Source organism: Globicephala melas, chromosome X (assembly GCF_963455315.2).
Source record: "Globicephala melas chromosome X, mGloMel1.2, whole genome shotgun sequence".
NCBI classification, from domain to species: domain Eukaryota; kingdom Metazoa; phylum Chordata; class Mammalia; order Artiodactyla; family Delphinidae; genus Globicephala; species Globicephala melas.
This window is the reverse complement of record NC_083335.1, coordinates 42,536,500-42,558,248: the sequence shown is the minus strand read 5'-3', so window position 1 is coordinate 42,558,248 and position 21,749 is coordinate 42,536,500. Positions and strand designations below refer to the sequence as shown.

Below are 21,749 nucleotides of genomic sequence, written 5' to 3'. Positions count from 1 at the left end.
ATCAGAGCCTTGACGTCTTTGTACCCAGGTGCTCCCGATGAAGTTTGTGAGCAACATGTTGTGGGTGACCAACTGCAGTTGAGCCTTAGAAGTACAGGGTCAGTTTAGAATTACATTTTCCCCCTATGTTCTTGGGTGGAAGGGGACTGGCATAAATAAATAGAACTGTTCTGCTGAGAATTATGCTCTGCTGAATCAATTTCAATCATGCCTCTGAAAACAACTCAGTTTTAAATTCCCTACCACTGTCTGAGAAGCCTGGCGACAATTCTTTTGCTGTCCCTTCAGGAATAGCAATTGCTGTCTCTCCTAACACTTAGGTTAGGTATGCAAAAACCGTACGAGCTTAAACACATTCAACTCTCCATCCCAAGGAAGGCAGTAGTAGTGGTGGTAATCATTCTTCACTATTAGTTCAGCTGTTACTTTCACCATCAATACCACAGCCCCCATTTACCGAGTGCCTTCTGGATGTCAGACGCAGCACTAAGCTCTTCACGTTCATTATCTTATTCACAAAAACCTTGGGGGTAGGCAGTATACCTGCCTGCATTTTACAGATGAAGTAACTAAGGGGTAGGGAAGTTAAATAACTTATCCAAGGTCCCACAGCCTGTAAGATGCAGAGCAGGGAACCAAATCCAGATCTGACTCTAGAGCTACTTTAGGCCAGAAAGATCTGCTTATGCTTTGCTCAAACTCTACCCAGAAAGAGAAAGCTATACCTAGGAAAGATGCTGAAGCCTCACCACGCCCATGTCAGAACTACGTTGACAGCAATAAGCACACCCATGGTAGTGGCAGACACGGGTGAGTGAGCACTTCCATTCTGCCAGACGCTGGGCTAAGTGGTTTACATACATTACTGCCTTGCATCGTCACAAGCCTATGAGGTCGGTTCTATTATCATCATCTTGCGGAGGCAGAAATTAATGTTCAGAGAGGTCAAATCATTTACCCCAGGGCACCCATTAGGAAATGGCAGAACTGGTTTTCAAACTAAGCTCCAACTCCATAACTCATGCTCTTAATTCCTATCCTATATGGTCTCACCAGGCAGTATAAACCAACTAGCCTATAATTGTTTCTGAGAGATAGAAACCTGGCACATAAAGGATCAGTCTCACAACCCCTTCTGGAGGGCCTGACACTGTCAAAGACTGCAGCATTTGTTTTATGCGTTGCATATGGCCTCATGTCCAAGAGGATCACCCCAGGCACTTTGTGGGTCTTTGACAGGATTCTGACTAAGGCTCAGCTTATTAGTCATGGAGCTGGAAGGAACCTTACACCTCTAGTCCAACCCCAGTTGTTATACAGATTAGGAATTTGGTACAGAAAGGTTAAGTGACTTGCCCATGACTGTAGAGCGATCACTGACAGACATGCTCCTAAAATCCAGATCTCCTGCATGCCCAAGCCAGTGTGCTATCTTCCATGCCCCAATGTACTACACCCTCTCTGGGGCTTCTCTGGCCACTCTTGACCCACCTACTTTCCTCCAATTTGCCCAATAAATATCACTGGAGAATTCTGCTGACAATCATTCTCACCCAGGGACGCAGCAAATACCTCTACTGAAGAACAGTTTTATCAGGCAGGAGACTATAATTCAACAAACCAAGGTTCTTCAGAAAATTGGACCACCCACATTTCTCTATATGGCATGTATGTCTATGAGGCAGGCATACTTTCTCAGCCAAGAGAGAAGGAAAAGTATGGCTAAAAGGGTGTGGGAATGCTATCTATGAATATGGGCAGGGTGGAGAATTTAGGTTGAAACGACCTCTGACAAAACTGAATTTCAGTATATTGGCATACTTCCCTTTGTACAATATATGTGTTCCTGGGTGTCAACCAAATTTTCCTACATAAAATCTATCAACCAAAATTATTTAAAGAGGGCTTCCCTGGTGGCAGAATGGTTAAGAATCCGCCTGCCAATGTAGGGGACACAAGTTCCAGCCCTGGTCCGGGAAGATCCCACATGCTGTGGAGCAACTAAGCCTGTGTGCCACAACCACTGAGCCTGCACTCTAGAGCCCACGAGCCACAATTACTGAACCCTGCGTGCTACAACTACTGAAGCCCACACGCCTAGAGCCCATGCTCTGTAACGAGAAGCCACCACAATGAGAAGCCCACGCACCTCAACGAAGAGTAGCCCCCGCTCGCCACAACTCAAGAAAGCCCACAGGCAGCAATGAAGACCCAACGCAGCAATCAATCAATCAATAATAAAATGAATAAATAATAAAATGATTAATAAATAAAAATTTAAAGAATACCCCCCAATACAGCCAGCATACTCTTATTTAACATCTTTACTGAAGTATAATTGCTTTACAATGTTTAGTTGCTGCTGTATAACAAAGTGAATCAGCTATATGTATACATATATCCCCATATCCCCTCCCTCTTCTGTCTCCCTCCCACCCTCCCCATCCCACCCCTCCAGGTGGTCACAAAGCACCGAGCTGATCTCCCTGTGCAATGCGGCTGCTTCCCATTAGCTATCTATTTTACATTTGGTAGAGTATGTATGTCAACGCTATTCTCTCACTTCGTCCCAGTTTACCCTTCCCCCTTCCTGTGTCAAGTGCATTCTCTACATCTGTGTCTTTATTCCTATCCTGCCCCTAGGTTCTTCAGAACCATTTTTTTCCTTTAGATTCCATATATATGTTTTAGCATATGGTATTTGTTTTTCTCTTCCTGACTTACTTCACTCTGTATGACAGACTCTAGGTCCATCCACCTCACTACAAATAACTCAATTTCATTTCTTTTTATGGCTGAGTAATATTCCACTGTACAATGTGCCACACCTTCTTTATTCATTCATCTGTTGATGGACACGTAGGTTGCTTCCATGTCCTGGCTATTGTAAACAGTGCTGCAAAGAACACTGTGGTACATGACTCTTTGAATTGTGGTTTCTCAGGGTATATGCCCAGGAGTGGGATTGCTGGGTCATATGGTAGTTCTATTTGTAGCTTCTTAAGGAACCTCCATACTGTTCTCCATTGTGGCTGTATCAATTTACATTCCCACCAACAGTGCAAGAGGGTTCCCTTTTCTCCACACTCTCTCCAGCATTTATTGTTTCTAGATTTTTTGATGATGGCCATTCGGACCAGTGTGAGGTGATACCTGACTGTAGTTTTGATTTGCATTTCTCTAATGATTAGTGATGTTGAGCATTCTTTCATGTGTTTGTTGGCAGTCTGCATATCTTCTTTGGAGAAATGTCTGTTTAGGTCTTCTGTCCATTTTTGGATTGGGTTGTTTGTTTTTTTGATATTGAGCTGCATGAGCTGCTTGTAAATTTTGGAGATTAATCCTCTGTCAGCTGCTTCATTTGCAAATATTTTCTCTCATTCTGAGGGTTGTCTTTTGGTCTTGTTTATGGTTTCCTTTGCTGTGCAAAAGCTTTGAAGTTTCATTAGGTCCCATTTGTTTATTTTTGTTTTTATTTCCATTTCTCTAGGAGGTGGGTCAAAAGGATCTTCCTGTGATTTATGTCATAGAGTGTTCTGCCTATGTTTTCCTCTGAGAGTTTTATAGTGTCTGGCCTTACATTTAGGTCTTTAATCCATTTTGAGTTTATTTTTGTGTATGGTGTTAGGGAGTGTTCTAATTTCATTCTTTTACATGTAGCTGTCCAGTTTTCCCAGCACCACTTATTGAAGAGGCTGTCTTTTCTCCACTGTATACTCTAGCCTCCTTTATCAAAGATAAGGTGACCAAAGGTGCATGGGTTTATCTCTGGGCTTTCTATCCTGTTCCATTGATCTATATTTCTGTTTTTGTGACAGTACCATACTGTCTTGATTACTGTAGCTTGTAGTATAGTCTTAAGTCCAGGAGCCTGATTCCTCCGGCTCCGTTTTTCTTTCTCAAGATTGCTTTGGCTATTCGGGGTCTTTTGTGTTTCCATACAAATTGTGAACTTTTTTGTTCTAGTTCTGTGAAAAATGCCATAGGTGGTTTGATGGGAATTGCATTGAATCTATAGTCATTTTCACAATGTTGATTCTTCCAATCCAAGAACATGGTATATATCCCTCCATCTGTTTGTATCATCTTTAATTTCTTTCATCAGTGTCTTAGTTTCCTGCATACAGGTCTTTTTTCTCCTTAGGTAGGTCTATTCCTAGGTATTTTATGCTTTTTGTTGCAATGGTAAATGGGAGTGTTTCTTTAATTTCTCTTTCAGATTTTTCATCATTAGTGTATTCTTATTTATTTTTCAGTGAATAGTTTTGTTGCTGCAGGCTGTTACCATACTCCAAACCCCTTATCAAGCTGGGTGGCCAAGCAATTTCCCCCAGTGAAGACTGGAATAAGAGTATGTACCTAACGGGCTTGTTGGGAGAATCAAAGGGGACAATCCAGAGCAAAATGCTTAGCAGAGTGCCTGGCACATAATAAGTAGCTCATGAAATGTTAGCTACTATTATTATGATTAGGGGAGGATCTTAGATCATTAGATAGCTATACCCCCTTTCTGAGAGAAGTATCCTCTTTTCTGCAAAGAACAACCCAAAGAGAGAGGTCTTAGATTCTAAAATACAAATAGTATAGGGATCTAGGGTAACTATAACCACTGCCAAGCAATGATTCCCAGGTTTGAGAATCCTAAACCTGCCAAAGAAGTCTTACAAATCTGTCTTAGCGTGGCAGCCCAGGAACCAAGATCAGTGAGAGTTTCTTGAGCCTTGAGGGTAAATTTTCTTTCAGGCAAGCGGTTGCCTTGGAGTTTCTCTCATTGTCAAGGTCTTGGCCTCCCTCCTCCAGGATTTTTAAAGTCTAGCTCCTGTCAGAGACACTTTGAACATATAACCCTGGCCCATCATTCAACAAGCCCCATGTGGCTCCGGATACTTGTCCACTTTGTCTTGAAAGACAGGTCTGGGTTTTCAGACTAGAGAATTCCATATGTATAGGTAGAGGTGTCCCTCTGCTCTGAATGGTTTTTACTCCTGAAATCTTGTTACTACTCTTCATATACTGTTTCTACCCACCGTGTATTGCCCAATCAGTAAGGTTGGTATCCAGTATGATGTGCAGAACATGGGTCAGAGATTCAGTACACCATAAGGGTTAAGGAAGAACTGTGGTAATTTAGGGTTGGAGATGGAAACCAGGAATAACTAACCTAGTCACAAATCCCATGGAGATTTGAGTGTCTGGGCCATCCCAGTGGTGTTTCTAATATCACTCTTCCCTCCCAGTATCCTATTAAAAATCACTCGTTTTCAAGGCAGTTGCAACTGGCAAGACGTAACCAAATACACCGAACACAACACCACTCAGGAGAATTTTGCCAATTAGCATCCTTAACTATAAAACACCATTGGCTATGGGTGGAGTAGCGCTCAAGCCTGGACTCACTGCTTTGTCACTCACCCCTGTAAACCCTTTATTGGATGGGCCAAACTTGGATTTCTGACAGGAAGGGGTGTAGAGAACAGGAGCTCTATCGCCCAGCTTTCCAGGACTTGAAACCATCCCCCATCCCACTTTATTTTCACAGGTGTGCCTAAAAGAACTGCAGCCATGGCGCCCCGACCTGTGCCTTATTCCTTTAGCTATAATAATCCATCCTCCCACTCCTCCTTGCCTTTTCTTCCATATCAAGTTACGTGGGAAACACAGGTGGAGTTGTTATCCCAGGCAAGAGAGAAAGCAGGAGGAACTTCCTGCTGTTGGCAGGGAGATAGTATCAGCTGAGGGTCGTGGGAGTCAGGGGGCTTGTACTTCCACTCCGGTGCCCCTGAAGTGCCCAGCTCAGGTTCAGGGAGCCCGGGAGGCTCTGCTGTCAGGTGCCGGGCAGAACGATGTTAACAAAGCCTCAAACTGTGCTGTTCTATGATGACTCAAGAATCCCACGCAATCCCACGCTCCTGCCAGTCGCCACTTCCAGGAGCTAAAATAGACCTCTGATGCTAAGAGACAGCAGGCCTTTTATATCTGCTCAGAAAAATGAGCCCAGCCCTAAGAACGATCCTGCTATTCAATACAATGGAATGTTATACGGCCATTAAAGATGCAAACTATGCACACTGTGCAGGTGGGAACCAGAATGCGAAATAATGTTACATGAAAACAGCAAAGTAGGAAATAGGTACACATGCCAATCACAACTATGGAAAACACACATCGAAGAGTTCATCCCTAAAGAACCAAAGAAAATGAAGAGCACCACAGTCCTTTGAGTTTCCACCACCCCCCCCCCACATACACACCACCTTTTATTATAATACACTTTTTTAAAACTGTCATGCTGGTCATGCTAGGTTACTGAGGCACCTGTCTTTTAAGTGACACAGGAGTTAACTCTGCAGATCATTTAATTCAGGGAATAAAGAAGAACTGAATGCTAAGGGGGCTGGTGCTTTAAAATGACTGGATTCTTCCTCTTCCCACGCCCCTTCTCAAGATCAGGGCACGTTATCATTTCAGGTTTAGCACTCCAATGAGAAATTCCTTCAAAACACCTAGCCCACCAAACTCTAAGATGGGAGTTTAAGGAAACATGTATTTGGACCTCTCTGAAGTCGGACTGCTGTGTTTTGAACTAAGCTAGCTTATATGGAGAGAAAGGAACTGTTTTTTCAGAGGCTGACAGAAATTCCTTATTGAAAAAGAATTGCTAAATGCTCTCCCCCAACCCCACCCCTTGTCACCTTGTCACTGGTAGTGCTTAGAGTTAGCCAAACATCTAGCACATATTTGGGTGTCTGGGTGAGCACTATTCTCTTTCTGGGGTCCTGGCTTCAACACCTGCCCAGACTTGGTTTTTCTAGAATTAGCTTCCAATCAGTATGTTTAGTTTTTAAAAGACTATGTGTAGATGTTTTTTAAAACTTTGTATTTTGAAATAATTTTAGATTTACAGAAGAGTTGTAAATATAGTATAAAGAGTTCCTAGATACCCTTCACCCAGCTTCCCCTAAGGTTAACACCTCATATAACTCTGGTATATTGATCAAAACTATGACATTAATGTTAGCACAATACTATTTACTAAACTACAGGGCTTCCCTGGTGGCGCAGTGGTTGAGAGTCCGCCTGCCGATGCAGGGGATACGGGTTCATGCCCCGGTCCGGGAAGATCCCACATGCCGCAGAGCGGCTGGGCCCGTGAGCCATGGCCGCTGAGCCTGCGCATCCGGAGCCTGTGCTCCGCAATGCGAGAGGCCACAACAGTAAGAGGCCCGCATACCGCAAAAAAACAAAAAACAAAAAACAAAAACTATTTACTAAACTACAGACTTCATTCATATTTCACCAGTTTTTCCACTAATGTCCTTCTTCTGTGCAGGATCCAATCCAGGATCCCATGTAGTGATTATATATAGAATGTTTAGTTAAAAAAAAACACCCCTAGAAACAAGTTTCCTTTTAGGAGGTGGAACAGGTAAGCCAGTAGGTGTCTGGGCAATTTATGATCCTGAGCTATTCTACCCAGAAGGGAACTCTATCACTTCTGTACCAAAGCCCTTAATTCAGAACACCTCATCATGGTTATTTTCAGAAAACATGTCTTACATCAGCACTTCTCACAGTAGTACAAAGGGATTTGACAAGTGGGTTATTTTAGCAACCAATATTATGAGGGTGACAAAATGAGCAGGATGGCCTTATCTGTTTCCTATGTGTCATTTTTCTTCAAACTGTATTGAAACTTTTTACTAGAAGCTGTAATATTTGAGTGTAACATAAATGCTGAGAAACACCCACACCAACAGGGAAGGTACTCTTTCCAATGTGTGTTTGGTTTTGTTTGCCTGAAATTAAGTATTGAAATCTTACAAAAACCAAATTGATTAGGTTATTTTGACTCGTTAATCTTGAGAGGAAAGGGAAAGCAGGCTATAACATCCATTTATTCCTTCAACAAATAATCGGATAATCAAGAATAACTCCCCCCTTAATCCATGCCAACTATGTGCCAGGCAATTTGCAAAGTGCTTTACAAATATTGTTTCCAGAGGATTTAAGAGGTTAAGTAACTCACCCAAGGTCACACAGCATAGAGTGATGGAGCCAGAATTCAAGGCTGGGTCAGCCTGATTCCAGAGCTGGTCGTCTTGGCCAGTACGCTATATTGCCGCTCTGAGCACCTGCTCCATTTCAGTCACTGCGCTGGGTGCTAGACAGAGATACAACACTGAACAGCCCTTATTCCCTCAAATCTTACAGTCTAGTTGGAGGAGAGAGACCATTAAGGAGCTAAGTAACAGCCCTCTCTTCTCCTTAGGTATTCCTTGGATTGGTTACAAGTAAAGGTGATCAGTAAATGCAATCAGTGAATCCCAACACCTTTATATATTTAAATTCCTTTTTTAGGTCCTCAGAGAAAAGTCCTTTCCCCTCTGTGTACCCTGAGGATCCCTAACAGTTAGGAATGAACTTGAGGATACTGACATGTTCCTCCATTTTGTGGCTCTGAGCTAGATGTCAGCATTGCACACACACACCCCCACCCTGCCACTTAGTCTCCTTTGATGAGAAACAATGGGAACTATAATGTGCAGATACATATAATGATGAAATCAAATCAGCTGATGGAAATTTTTAAAGTCTGGGACACAATAATTATATTCCATTTCAACTGTCTTTTCACACTTGCATTAATTGGTGAGCTCTAAGGGAGCTTCAACTGGTTCATCACTATATGGCATTCCATTTTGAAATATATTTCTTAGAAAAATGACAATGATGACCCTGTAAATTATAAACTGGCAACGTGATTTTAAAAGTGAAGGGCTGGAAGACTTAAATCTCAGCAAATGACAATCATTCTCTTCTCTCTCCCAGCCTCCAAACAATCAAATACCCTAACCCTGTGGTTTTCGAGGCTGGCTGCATATGGGAATCACTGGGGAAACTTCAAAATTACCAATGCCTGTGTCCCACCCCCAGAGACTGTGAAGACTTAATTGATCTGGGGTGTGGCCTGGGTTTTGGAAGTTTTAAAAGAACCCCAGGGGATTTTAATGTGCAGACAAGTTTGGGAACCACAGCCCTAATCGGAGGATCATAACCCTGGCTGCACATTAGAATCATCTTCGGGGCATCTTTAAAAAGTCCAGATGCTTGGGCCACATCCCAGACCAATTAAATTAGAAGATGTGGGGGTAGTGCTCAAGTCCCAGGAACCAGGATTTTTTGAGAAGGATTTTTCAAACAACCAGGATTTTTTGAACTCCCAGAGGAGTTCAATGTGCAGCCAAGGCTGAGAAGCACGGCCGTAGGTGCAACTCCACACTTGCAATAAGGGCAAAGGCAAAATTTGCACTCAGACGTTCAGCAACTCTAAGATGAGCCTAATGTGAAGAAGCCAGTTCTAGAAGCCAGGTGGGAAGCAGGCTGAGGACAAACCCTTAGAACAACTGTCCTACTTTAATATTAAAATGAGCTCACTTTTCTCTTGCCATGTATGAGGGTCAACTTTTAAGGCTTGTCTAGGATCACTAGTAACTGATGGTATCTAAGCCCCACTCCCTACCACACCCACCAAAATAACTGCAGAAAGAATGGGAAATAAAGTACTTTAAAGGGATGAAAACCTTTGCAAAGGGCTGCAAACCACTGCTCAGAGACCCTGCATGGATGTAGACAAGGAGGAAGCAGAAAAGCAAGCTATTTGACCTACGTATTATCCAACTAGTTAGTTTTTACCTGCAACTTCATGTGCATTTTTACTCACCAAGCCAAACTCTGGGCTTGGAGGAAAAAAGCCCTAGACCATGATTCTCAGCCTTACCTACACATTAGAGACATCTAGGGAGCTTTTAAAATAATGAGGCTAGGGCCACACCCAAAGTGAATTAAATCAATCTCTGAGGGGATGACATCCAGGAATCTCTGTTTTAAAAGGTCCCCAGAAAAAAGAAAAAAAGGTCCCCAGGTGAAAAGGTGAGGGAGAGGGATAAACTAGGAGGTTGGGATTAACATATACACACCACCATGTATAAACTAGATAATCAACAAGGACCTACTGTATAGCACAGGGAACTCTACTCAATATTCTGTAATAACCTATATGGGAAAAGAATCTGAAAAAGAATCTGAAAAAGAATGGATATATGTATATGTATAACTAAATCACTTTTCTGTACACCTGAAACTAACATAACACTGTAAATCAACTATACTCCAATATAAAATAAACATTTTTAAAAATACATATCTTAAATAAAAATACTTTTAAAAGTAAAAATTGCTTAAAAATGCTAAAAAAAAGGTCCCCAGGTGATTCTAATGTTGCAACTGTAAAACAGAGAATATTGCCCACCATCCAGTTCTACCTACAGTACACCCTGAAAGGAATGCAGAGCGAAGATCAAGAATGAGGCACTCTGCTCTGGGAAAACAGGCAGAACAAGCCCTCAGTTACAACATTTTCAGGAAAAATTTTTATGAACCCAGATTCTTGCATCTTCCCATACTTAGAAAAGCACTAAAATCATTAGCTAAGATGTCTGTGCCTCGTGACTAGCAGCAACCTTCTACCAGGATGTGTGCTTGGTTGCACATATCCCCTTCGCCAAAATCACATACATGCTGACCTCCCCCCTTACCTCTTTGGAGCAGTTCCTCAGAGCTCTCTGATAGGCTGTCTCCCGGGCTTTAGTCCTCAGTTAAGTCCCCAAATAAAACTGAACTCACAGCTCTCAAGTTATGCGTTTTTATTTCAGTTGACACAACCAAGGCTGAGAACTGTCACTCTAAACCAGTGGTTCTCAAACTTGAGTGTGCATCAGAGTCACCTGGAGGGCACATTAAATAAAACACACATAGCTGGGTCTCACCCTCAGAGGTTCTGATCCAGTTAGGGTGGAACCTGAAAGTCTGCATTTCTAACAGGCTCCTAGGTGATGCCAATGCTGTTGGTCCAGGGACCACACTTTGAAAGGTAGAGCTCCCCGTGGACCACTGGTTCTCAGCCTTGGCTGCACATGAGAATCACTGGTGGGCATTTAAAAAATACTGATGTCTGAGCCCCTCCCTAAACCAATTAAATTGTAATGTCTGAGGCCCAGGGATCAGCGTTTTTAAAGGTGATACAAATGTGCACTGAGGCTTGTGATCCACTGCCCTAGACCTAGATATTTTACAGCTGGAAGAGATCATTTAGTATAAACCCTTAAATTTCCTGAGAATTTATAGCTACTTTAGCTACTACTGGTCCAGATGTCCCAATCCCAATTTCCACTATTCTTCCTTAATCATTACTGTGTATTAACAATGGGGATTGTAAATCAACTGTACTTCAATAAAATTAAAAATAATAATTAAAAAAACAATGTGACCAATTTAGGGTGACCAACTTGTTGTCCTGGTTTGCTTAGGACGCTCCTGGTTTTAGCACCGAAAGTTCCAGATTCAGAGTAAATCGGGACAGTTGGTCACTGTGGTAATGTTTTACAGCTCACAGATTGGAATACAGTACTATTAGATTTTTTAATTTTTTCTGTACGCGGGCCTCTCACTGTGGTGGCCTCTCCCCTTGCGGAGCACAGGCTCTGGACGCGCAGGCTCAGCGGCCATGGCTCACGGGCCCAGCCGCTCCGCGGCATGTGGGATCTTCCCGGACCGGGACACGAACCCGTGTCCCCTGCATCGGCAGGCGGACTCTCAACCACTGCGCCACCAGGGAAGCCCAGTACTATTAGATTTTGCTTCTAACATCCAGCATCCATCCTCCACTAAAAGGAACCAGGGCTCCTTGGAAACACCTGATTCCAGGACTAGGGCAGAGAAATGTATGGTGAGCCTAGGAATTTTCTGTCAGAATCTAAGGAAGTGCTCAAAGACTCATGGAAGCATGTCAAAAGGACTAAAGGGACTCCCACTGGCCAAACTGGAGAAAATTTGAGCATTACAAAGAAAATGCTGAACTGAATGTAAAGCACTGAATTTACATTAAGAAAAACATTGAATTAAGTGACTTCCAAAACAATAAGTAAAACTACTTCTCTACTATTGGAAGTAACTATTACAACAACTTGCTCTGAAAATTGGTATTCGAGGGAAAAGAATTAGGCCTTTACATGATCTTTTTGGTTCATATCCTATAGATGAGAAAAAGCTCATCTTTACAGAAGAATGCCAGCTAAGAAACATAGACTGGATGATAGAATTAGGAAATCACCATCTTGCAACCCCTGATTAAATCACAAAGTCAGGAAATACATTTTAAAAATTAGAAAAACAAATTACTGAGTGAGGAAACAGGAATTGATGGATGCTGAAATTTTAGGTGAGAGGTTATTGGGGAACAGGACAGTCACATGGTACCAAAGTAACACCCCAGATTTCTTGCTAATTAGGAAGAGAAAATTAAAATTACATGGAGAGTTCTGAGGGCCACCACCTTAACCATCACCTTTACTAAGAGTGGACAACTGCCATTATGTACCACTGGATGGGATGCTACATGAAGTACACAGCATTATTTATGAAGCATACTTATCAAAACTGAATCTAATCAAGCCTCTGGACCTAACAACTTCCAGTTTACAGGAAACTCAGGTGCTGGAAGGGAAAGCTAAACACCATCATAAGAAAACAAACCATCCTGGTTTACCCAGGACTGAGGACTGTCCAGGATGCAGGATCAGTGTTAAACCAGGAGAGTCCCAGGAAAACTAGGACGGTTGGGCACACACACAACAGTCAGAAAGATTCATAAGTGGGGCAGACCTGGTCTCTAAAAGTCAGTGATTAACAAAAAGTGGGGAGACTGTTCTAGATTAAAAGACACTAAAGAGAGACCACACTCAAATGCAACATGTGAACTGGCCATAAAAGACTTCAGGGGACAGCTGGGGAAATCTAAATATAGAGCCGTACTACTCAGCTAGCCCACAGATGTAAATGAACCAGGTCACTAATCATACTATTTAATCTGGCTGACATATTTTTGGTAAGAAAACTTCCTCAATGAAGGATGTGGTGCACTGATACACACTCTGGTACAAGCTCCTTATCTCCCTCTGAACCATCAAGCAGTTTGCAGACCACACGTTGGGAAGCACTGTACTAGATAATGGATAACACTAGCAAAGATCACTGAGGTACTGGTAATTTCTTTTTTGGCTGGGCTTACGGTATTATGGTTATGTAGAAAAATGTCCTTACACTTAGAAGATGGATGCTGAGACGTTTAAAGGTGAAGTGCCATGGTGTCTACCACTTACTTTCAAATGGTTTATCAAAGAATAGATACACACACAGATAAAGCAAATATGGCAAAATGTTAACATTTGTTGAATCCTGGCGGTGGGTATACTGGTGTTCATTGTATTATTCTTTCAACTTTCTTGTATGCCTAAAACTTTTCATTATAGAAGTGACGAAAGCATAATTCTAAGATCATCTTACTTACAAGGTGTAACACTAACAGAATTACCTGGAAGCTGATTACCTACAGCTAATCCTATATTTATTCATCAGATATTCCTCAGGGGATAGCTAAGTTAAAAATAGAAAAATGAGTCGAGTTAGCCAAAAGAAAAAAGCACATTCCCAGCTGAGGAAACAGAATGAGAAAGGACCAGAATGGAAAAAAATTATCTTTTTCAAGGAAAGGAACTCAATGTGTATAGAAAAATGAGGCTACCCAGATTATGAAGGGGCTTTGAGGCTTCATGAAGAATCTGAGACTTAATTTTAAAGGCAAGAAGGAGCCCATAACAGACAGATTTCAAGCACCAGAGAAACACAATGAGACTGGCATTTTAGAAAACTCACTGTGGCTGTAGAGAACAGAATGGATGGGGGCAAGAATGAAGACAGCAGCACAAGTTAAGAACATGGCCCTTTCAGTAAATAATCTGGTGAGAGATGATGGTAACTTGTAGGGATGGAGACTTGGTGATACACTGCATGTGGGCAGAGGGTATGGGAAAAGAAGGACTCAGATATAATTCCCAGGCTTCTGGCTTGAGTGACCAAGTAGATTGGAGTCTGTCATACAGAGTGAAGTCAGTCAGAAAGAGAAAGACAAATACTGTATGCTAACACATATATATGGAATCTAAAAAAAAAAAAAAAAAAAAGAAAGGAAGAAACTGGTCAGAAGAACCTAGGGGCAAGATGGAATAAAGATGCAGACCTACTATAGAATGGACTTGAGGATGTGGGGAGGGGGAAGGGTAAGCTGGGAGAAAGTGAGAGAGTGGCATGGACATATATACACTACCAAAATAGAGTTAGTCGGAAGCAGCCGCATAGCACAGGGAGATCAGCTCGGTGCTTTGTGACCACCTGGAGGGATGGGATAGGGAGGGTGGGAGGGAGGGAGATGCAAGAGGGAAGAGATATGGGGACATATGTATATGTATAACAGATTCACTTTGAAAGCAGAAACTAACACAGCATTGTAAAGCAATTATACTCCAATAAAGATGTAAAAAAAAAGATTGGAAATATAGGAGCAAGAACAGGTTTGGGGGAAAGATGTGAAGCATGCAACATTAGATATGTTGATTTCAGAGTACCTAGAAGATATCCAGGTGGAATCCACCTTGTCGGCAGTTGGATATGAGAATGAGAAAGATAACTCCAACTTCCGGTTTACATAACTAATAGATGGGATTGCCATTTACAGATATAGGCAACAAAGGAGGAGAAAATAAAAGTCACTTTTCATTTATGTTTTACATTAAGGTTTTTCAGCTACAAAAATAATATTATTTATATAAAATAAACTAGGGAAATGGAAACATAATGTATGTAATATACAAATATATATTATTTACATAAAATGAAAAATAGGGAAATGGGAATAAAACTTATCTGACTACCATTAATAAACATTTTTTGTCATTTTAGATTATTTCCTTCTAATATTTTTTATATGGATATTTATATAGTAGCTTTAAGAGCCATATTTTTCTGAGAAAGGGGCTTCTCTAGAGGTATTTAGGATTGAGAAAAATTAAAAACACTAGCTGACCTGATATCAGTTTGTAAATCAGACAGTGCTCACTAAGTTACACGTCCTTAGTCTGTTAAGATTCAAAACATAATTTAATTGTTGGGCACATATCCAAGAACAACTCCGGAGTTGAAGAAATCATGACTAGAGAACGTCAGTTTCAATACCCATACTACACAGCCCAATTATAGGTATTCAGTTTCTTCTTTGAAGCTCTCCTTTCCCATAGGGTCTCTACTACAACCACTTCTCCCTCCACAGGTGAGAGCTAATTGGTGGTATTGCTCCTAAGGGAAACCACATTTTTAAAAGCTGTTCTGGAAGCCTCAAAGCCTAGAAAACCCAAAGTAATGAATCTCTACTGAGATCACACAGTCACTCTGCAATCATTTCATAGCTTACTCTGCTTTTTAAAAAAGCTAGACTTGTTTCTAGTTCTAATCCTTGGCTACCTCATGAATGCAGAACACATCTAGTAAAATCTCCAGGCAAATACAGAAACCCGAGTCAATGTGAAATTATGACCAGATGTGGAAAAAAGCTCAGTTGTCACTCCACCACAGGCAGAGCTAGACAGAGGAGACAGACTGTAAACTAGGATCAAGGGAGCCATGATAGACTGACAGCAAAAAGAAGGAACAGTCCAGATCCAGGGCTAAGGAGTAGTCACAACCAGGCAAACACGCAAGAGAGGCAGCAAACGTGAAAACTAAGGTTATAAATCTACCTCAGGTAGGAGGTCCACTATATTCTTCCTGCTCAGGGTCCAAAGATTGGTTTCCTCGGTAATGCTCTCAGGGTCAGCGATGTAGCAATATGCTAGACCTGGAAGTTACTGACACTTCAGCCTTAACAAAGAACCTGCAGGCTTGTAGGAGGCTGCTTATTGAGTGAAGAGAAGCACCAGCTCACAGTGCGGGGTGTGGGGGAACAGATCCACAGGCACAGCTTGTCTTAGGACGAAAGGCTCGCCAAGGAGCTTCTTGGCAGAGTTTGGAGGACAGCACAACCTGTAGAAAGAAATCATAATATCAGTTTGAGATAGCCTAATCCACCAGAGGGCAGACAGCAGAAGCAAGAAGAACTACAATCCTGCAGCCTGTGGAATGAAAACCACATTCACAGAAAGATAGACAAGATGAAAAGGCAGAGGGCTAAGTATCAGATGAAGGAACAAGATAAACCCCCAGAAAAACAACTAAATGAAGTGGAGATAGGCAACCTTCCAGAAAAAGAATTCAGAATAATGATAGTGAAGATGACCCAGGACCTCGGAAAAAGAATGAAGGCAAAGATTGAGAAGATGCAAGAAATGTTTAACAAAGACCTACAAGAATTAAAGAACAAACACCTAAACAGAGATGAACAATACAATAACTGAAACGAAAAATACACTAGAAGGAATCAATAGAATAACTGAGGCAGAAGAATGGATAAGTAACCTGGAAGACAGAATGGTGGAATTCACTGCTGTGGAACAGAATAAAGAATGAAAAGAAATGAAGACAGCCTAAGAGACCTCTGGGACAACATTAAACACAACAACATTCGCATTATACAGGTCCCAGAAGGAGAAGAGAGAGAGAGAGACAGAACCTGAGAAAATATTTGAAGAGATTACAGTCAAAAACTTCCCTAATATGGAAAAGGAAATAGCCACCCAAGTCCAGGAAGTGCAGAGAGTCCCATACTGGATAAACCCAAGAAGAAACACGCCAAGACACATAGTAATCAAATTGGCAAAAATTAAAGACAAAGAAAGTATTGAAAGCAACAAGGGAAAAACGACAAATAACATACAAGGGAACTCCCATAAGGTTAACAGCTGATTTCTCAGCAGAAACTCTACAAGTCAGAAGGGAGTGGTATGACACATTTAAAGTGATGAAAGGGAAGAACCTACAACCAAGATTACTCTACCTAGCAAGGATCTCCTTCAGATTTGATGGAGAAATCAAAAGCTTTACAGACAAGCAAAAGCTAAGAGAATTCAGCACCACCAAACGAGCTCTACAACAAATGCTAAAGGAACTTCTCTAGGCGGGAAACACAAGAGAAGAAAAGGACCTACAAAAACAAACCCAAAACAATTAAGAAAATGGTAACAGGAACTTACATATTTATAATTACCTTAAATGTGAATGGATTAAATGCTCCAACCAAAAGACACAGGCTCGGGCTTCCCTGGTGGTGCAGTGGTTGAGAGTCCGCCTGCCGATGCAGGGGACACGGGTTCGTGCCCTGGTCCGGGAGGATCCCACATGCCGCAGAGCGGCTAGGCCCGTGAGCCATGGCCGCTGAGCCTGTGCGTCTGGAGCCTGTGCTCCGCAACGGGAGAGGCCACAACAGTGAGAGGCCCGCGTACCGCAAAAAAAAAAAAAAAAAAGACACAGGCTCGCTGAATGGATACAAAAACAAGACCCATATATATGCTGTCTACAAGAGACCCACTTCAGACCTAGGGACACATACAGACTGAAAGTGAGGGGATGGAAAAAAGATATTCCATGCAAATGGAAATCAAAAGAAAGCTGGAGTAGCAATACTCATATCAGATAAAATACTTTAAAATAAAGAATGTTACAAGAGACAAGGAAGGACACTACATAATGATCAAGAGATCAATCCAAGAAGAAGATGTAACAATTATAAATATATACGCACCCAACATAGAAGCACCTCAATACATAAGGCAAATGATAACTAATAAGAACCTGCTGTATAAAAAAATAAATAAAATAAAATTCAAAAATTCAAAGAAAAAATATTCAGTTTGATAAACCAAGGAGAAACTACAGGAACACAATTCCTTAAAATTTAAGCCCTTCCTCTGTGTTCCCACAGCTATCACATTTAATGTAACTACCTGGGTTTTTTAAACCATCTTCCTCATGGGAGTATATAATCTTTTTGAGGCTAGAAATGAGGCAAAAACTGCTTATTATTCATCTCTGTGTTCTCAGTGTGTGACACAGAGTAGGGGTTCAATGGTGAATGGAGCAAGGGGCCTGAGTCATACACTTTTCTGTATGATTTACACACAATAGGTTATTAATATATATATTACTGAATTATTCTACTGAAAACTTCCTAAGCAAATTACTTTTTCCCTTATCACAGGAAGTCAAGTAAAAATGAGAACAAAAATTCACCTATAAACTCACCATTCAGAGAAGAATACATGCTTCTAACTTTTCAGGATATATCTTTCCAAATATGTACATTTAAATTGGTTTCTTAAAGTGGAGTCATACTGTACATACTATACACACTGTTTTACAACAGCTTCTTCACATAATAACACATCATGAGCATCTCTCCACTATATGTAGTTACCTCACTTTTATTGGCTATATGGTATTTCATTAAATAAATGTAATGTAGCTTATTTATCTAATTCCTTGCTATTGGAAATGTAAGCTGTTTCTAACCTTTTGCTATTTCAAAAAGTCCCTTCATGAATATTCTTATAGTTATATCTTTGCTTACATTTTTAGTTATTTAGAAGAACTGCTGAGTTGAAGGGCCTGTATGTTTTTAAGGCCCTAAGATATGTATGACTAAACCTTTTTAAACCTTGTTAAAAAAGGTTGTACTAATTTACACTCAAACCAACAAACCAGATGAGTTCTTGTTTCCCTGGCTAACACTCAGTCGTTTAAATAGAACTGTCCTATTCAAATAAGGAACAAGACAAGATATTCACTATCACTCCTACACTGGAACATCTTCTTATCCAATGTAATAAGAAAAAAAAAGTATTAGAAGGAGAGAGACAAAACTGCTTTTATATGGTGATCATATGGCCAGCTACCAAGAAAATGAAAGAGAATCAACTGGAAAACCTGTAAAACAAATAAAAGAATAGGTAGCTTGACACAAAATCAGCAATAACGAGTTAGAAAATATCATGAAAAAGGTCCCTGTCATAAAAGCAATAAAAACTTTACAATATCTTGTATTAATCTTAAGAAAAAAGACCTGTATTGGGAAAAAAATACGTGTTTATATTTAGAGAATTCCATAAGCCTAGAGTAATTGAAGAGATAGGTCACATACCTGTATAGAAAAAATACTGTAAAAGATTTCAATTCTCCTTAAATTAATTGGAATCAATAAATTCCAATCACAAGCCCAAAAGAATATTTTTGATAAGTTGATTCTAGAGCTCTGTTAGAAAATACATGAAAACGTTAAGAGCATATATCCTTTAACCCAGCAATTCCACATCAGGGATTTATCTAATAAATATACTATCACATACACTTATTCATCACATATACATAGTCATTGCAAAAATACACAAAGATATATGTACAAGGACATTCACTGCAACACTGTGGTAACAATAGAGTAGAAACAACCTCAAAATTCATTAGGATGAATGTCCCTTCAAAGGGACAAGTTAAATTATATATTTATGTAAGTTAAAACTATACAGCCTATTTTAAAAATTAAGTAGACCTTTAAGTACTGATGCAGATCCTACATCATTGTAGAACAATCTCCAAAATCTACTGTTAAGTGACAAGCATGGTGCAGAATAGTGAGTTTTTAAAAATTTTTTAAATTGAAGTATAGTTCATATACAATGTTGTGTTAGTTTCAGGTGTACAGCAAAGTGATTTAGTTATACATACATATATATATTTTTTAAAAATTCTTTTCCATTATAGGTTATTACAAGATACTGAGTATAGTTCCCTGTGCTATTCAGTAGGTCCTTGTTGTTTACCTACTCTATACACAGTAGTGTGTATACGTTAATTCCAAACTCCTAATTTATCTCCCCCACCACCACCGCTATCCCCTTTGGTAACCATAAGTTTGTTTTCTACATCTGTGAGTCTATTTCTGTTTTGTAAATAAGTTTGTTTATATATCACTTTTTTAGGTTCCACATATAAGTGACATCATATGATTTTTTTGGCTTTGACTTATTTCACTTAATACGATAATCTCTAGGTCCAGCAGAACAGTGTTTATAGTCTGTTTCTATCTGTTTACAAAAGAAAGAGCGATGTACACACACACACACACAGAATATATCTGGTAGGCTACACAAGAAACTAGGAAGAGTGGTGACATCTGAAGGACTAGGAGCCAGGAATAAGAAGACTCATTATTCACTGCATGCACATGCACTCTTATGTACTGTTTTTTTTTCCTACCATATGCACACACTGTCTTTTCAAAGTAACTTTTTCTTGCCTTTCTGAGGCCATGTTTATTGTTTTACTCAGTCTGAGTGTTAGCAGAATCCTAGGCTTACTCTTAATCGTTGCATTTTTTAATCTATTGTTTTGCAAAATAAATATTTTCATTTTATTCAAAAGTGAAACATATAAAGGTATATAGTGAAGTTTCTCCACACCTCTGACTCCCATCCCTGCAGTTTTCCCCCACCATAGATAACTACTATTATCAGTTTTTTGTTTTTATTTTTGTTTTTTTGGGCCGCACATCGCAGTATGTAGGACCTTAGTTCCCCGACCAGGAATCGAACTGGTGCCCTCTGCAGTGGAAGCACAGAGACTTAACCACTGAACCACCAGGGAAATTCTTTTTTTTTCTTAATTTTTTTCTACTAATCAGTTTCTTATAAAACTTACCAGTTTCTGTATGCATATACAGCAAATACAAATCAATATTCTCTTCACCTTTTGTCCGTTTTTACAAAGATAGCTATCATTATATCAACAATTCTGCATACCTTGCTATTTCTATTCAGAACCAAAATCACAAGCCACAAAAGAAAAAACAGACTGGACATCACCACAATTAAATAATCTTGTGCTTCAAAGGATAATGTCAAGAAAGTGAACAGACAACCCACAGAAAAGAAAATTTCTGTAAATCATATATCTGATAAGGAACTTATATCTAGAATTTTAAAAGAATTCTTAAAACTCAATAATAAAAAGATGACCCAACTGAAAAATGGGCAAAAGATCTAAATAGACAGGTCTCCAAAGAAGATATATATAGGGCTTCCCTGGTGGTGCAGTGGTTGAGAGTCCGCCTACCGATGCAGGGGACACAGGTTCGTGCCCTGGTCCGGGAAGATTCCACATGCCGTGGAGCGGCTGGGCCCGTGAGCCATGGCCGCTGAGCCTGCACATCTGGAGCCTGTGCTCCACAACGGGAGAGGCCACAACAGTGAGAGGCCCGCGTACCGAAAAAAAAAAAAAAAGATATATATATATATATATATATATATATATAAATGGCCAATAAACATATGAAAAAATGTTCAACATCATTAACCATGGGGAAATGCAATCAAAAACACAAGGAGGTACCACTTCTCACCCATTAGGATGTGTATAATAAAAAAGACGACAGTAGAGTTAACAAAGACGTAGAGAAATTGGAACACTCATATACCGCTGGAGGGAATTTAAGATGGGAGGCTGCTTTGGAAATAGTCTGGCAGTTCCTCAAAAGGTTAAAATAGGTACCATACGACCCAGTAATTACACTACTAGGTATCTACCCAAGAGAAATGAAAACATATGTCCCCACAAAAACTAGCACATGAATGTTCATAGCAACATTATTCATAAGAGCCAAAAGGTGGAAACAACCTAAGTGTCCATCAACTGATGAGTGAATAAATGTGGTATATATCCATAGAATGGAATATTATTCAGCCACAAAAAGGAATGAAGTACTGCTACATGCTACAACACAGACGAACCTTACAAACATCATGCTAAGAGAAAGAAGCCAGATGTGAAGGACCACATTTGCAAAGAACTTCACTTGTATGAATTCTGCAGAATAGGCA

The 21,749-nt window shown here is 40.3% G+C and overlaps 1 protein-coding gene across 1 annotated transcript in view; it reads right to left on the bottom strand.

Moving 5' to 3' along the window:
• Positions 1–21,749, bottom strand: part of TRMT2B (tRNA methyltransferase 2 homolog B) — an 85,943-nt gene that overhangs the window by 36,531 nt on the left and 27,663 nt on the right. The window contains 1 exon segment of the mRNA XM_070044663.1: positions 15,687–15,969. Coding sequence (XP_069900764.1) covers positions 15,843–15,969 — 127 coding nt within the window. The 3' untranslated portion in view covers positions 15,687–15,842.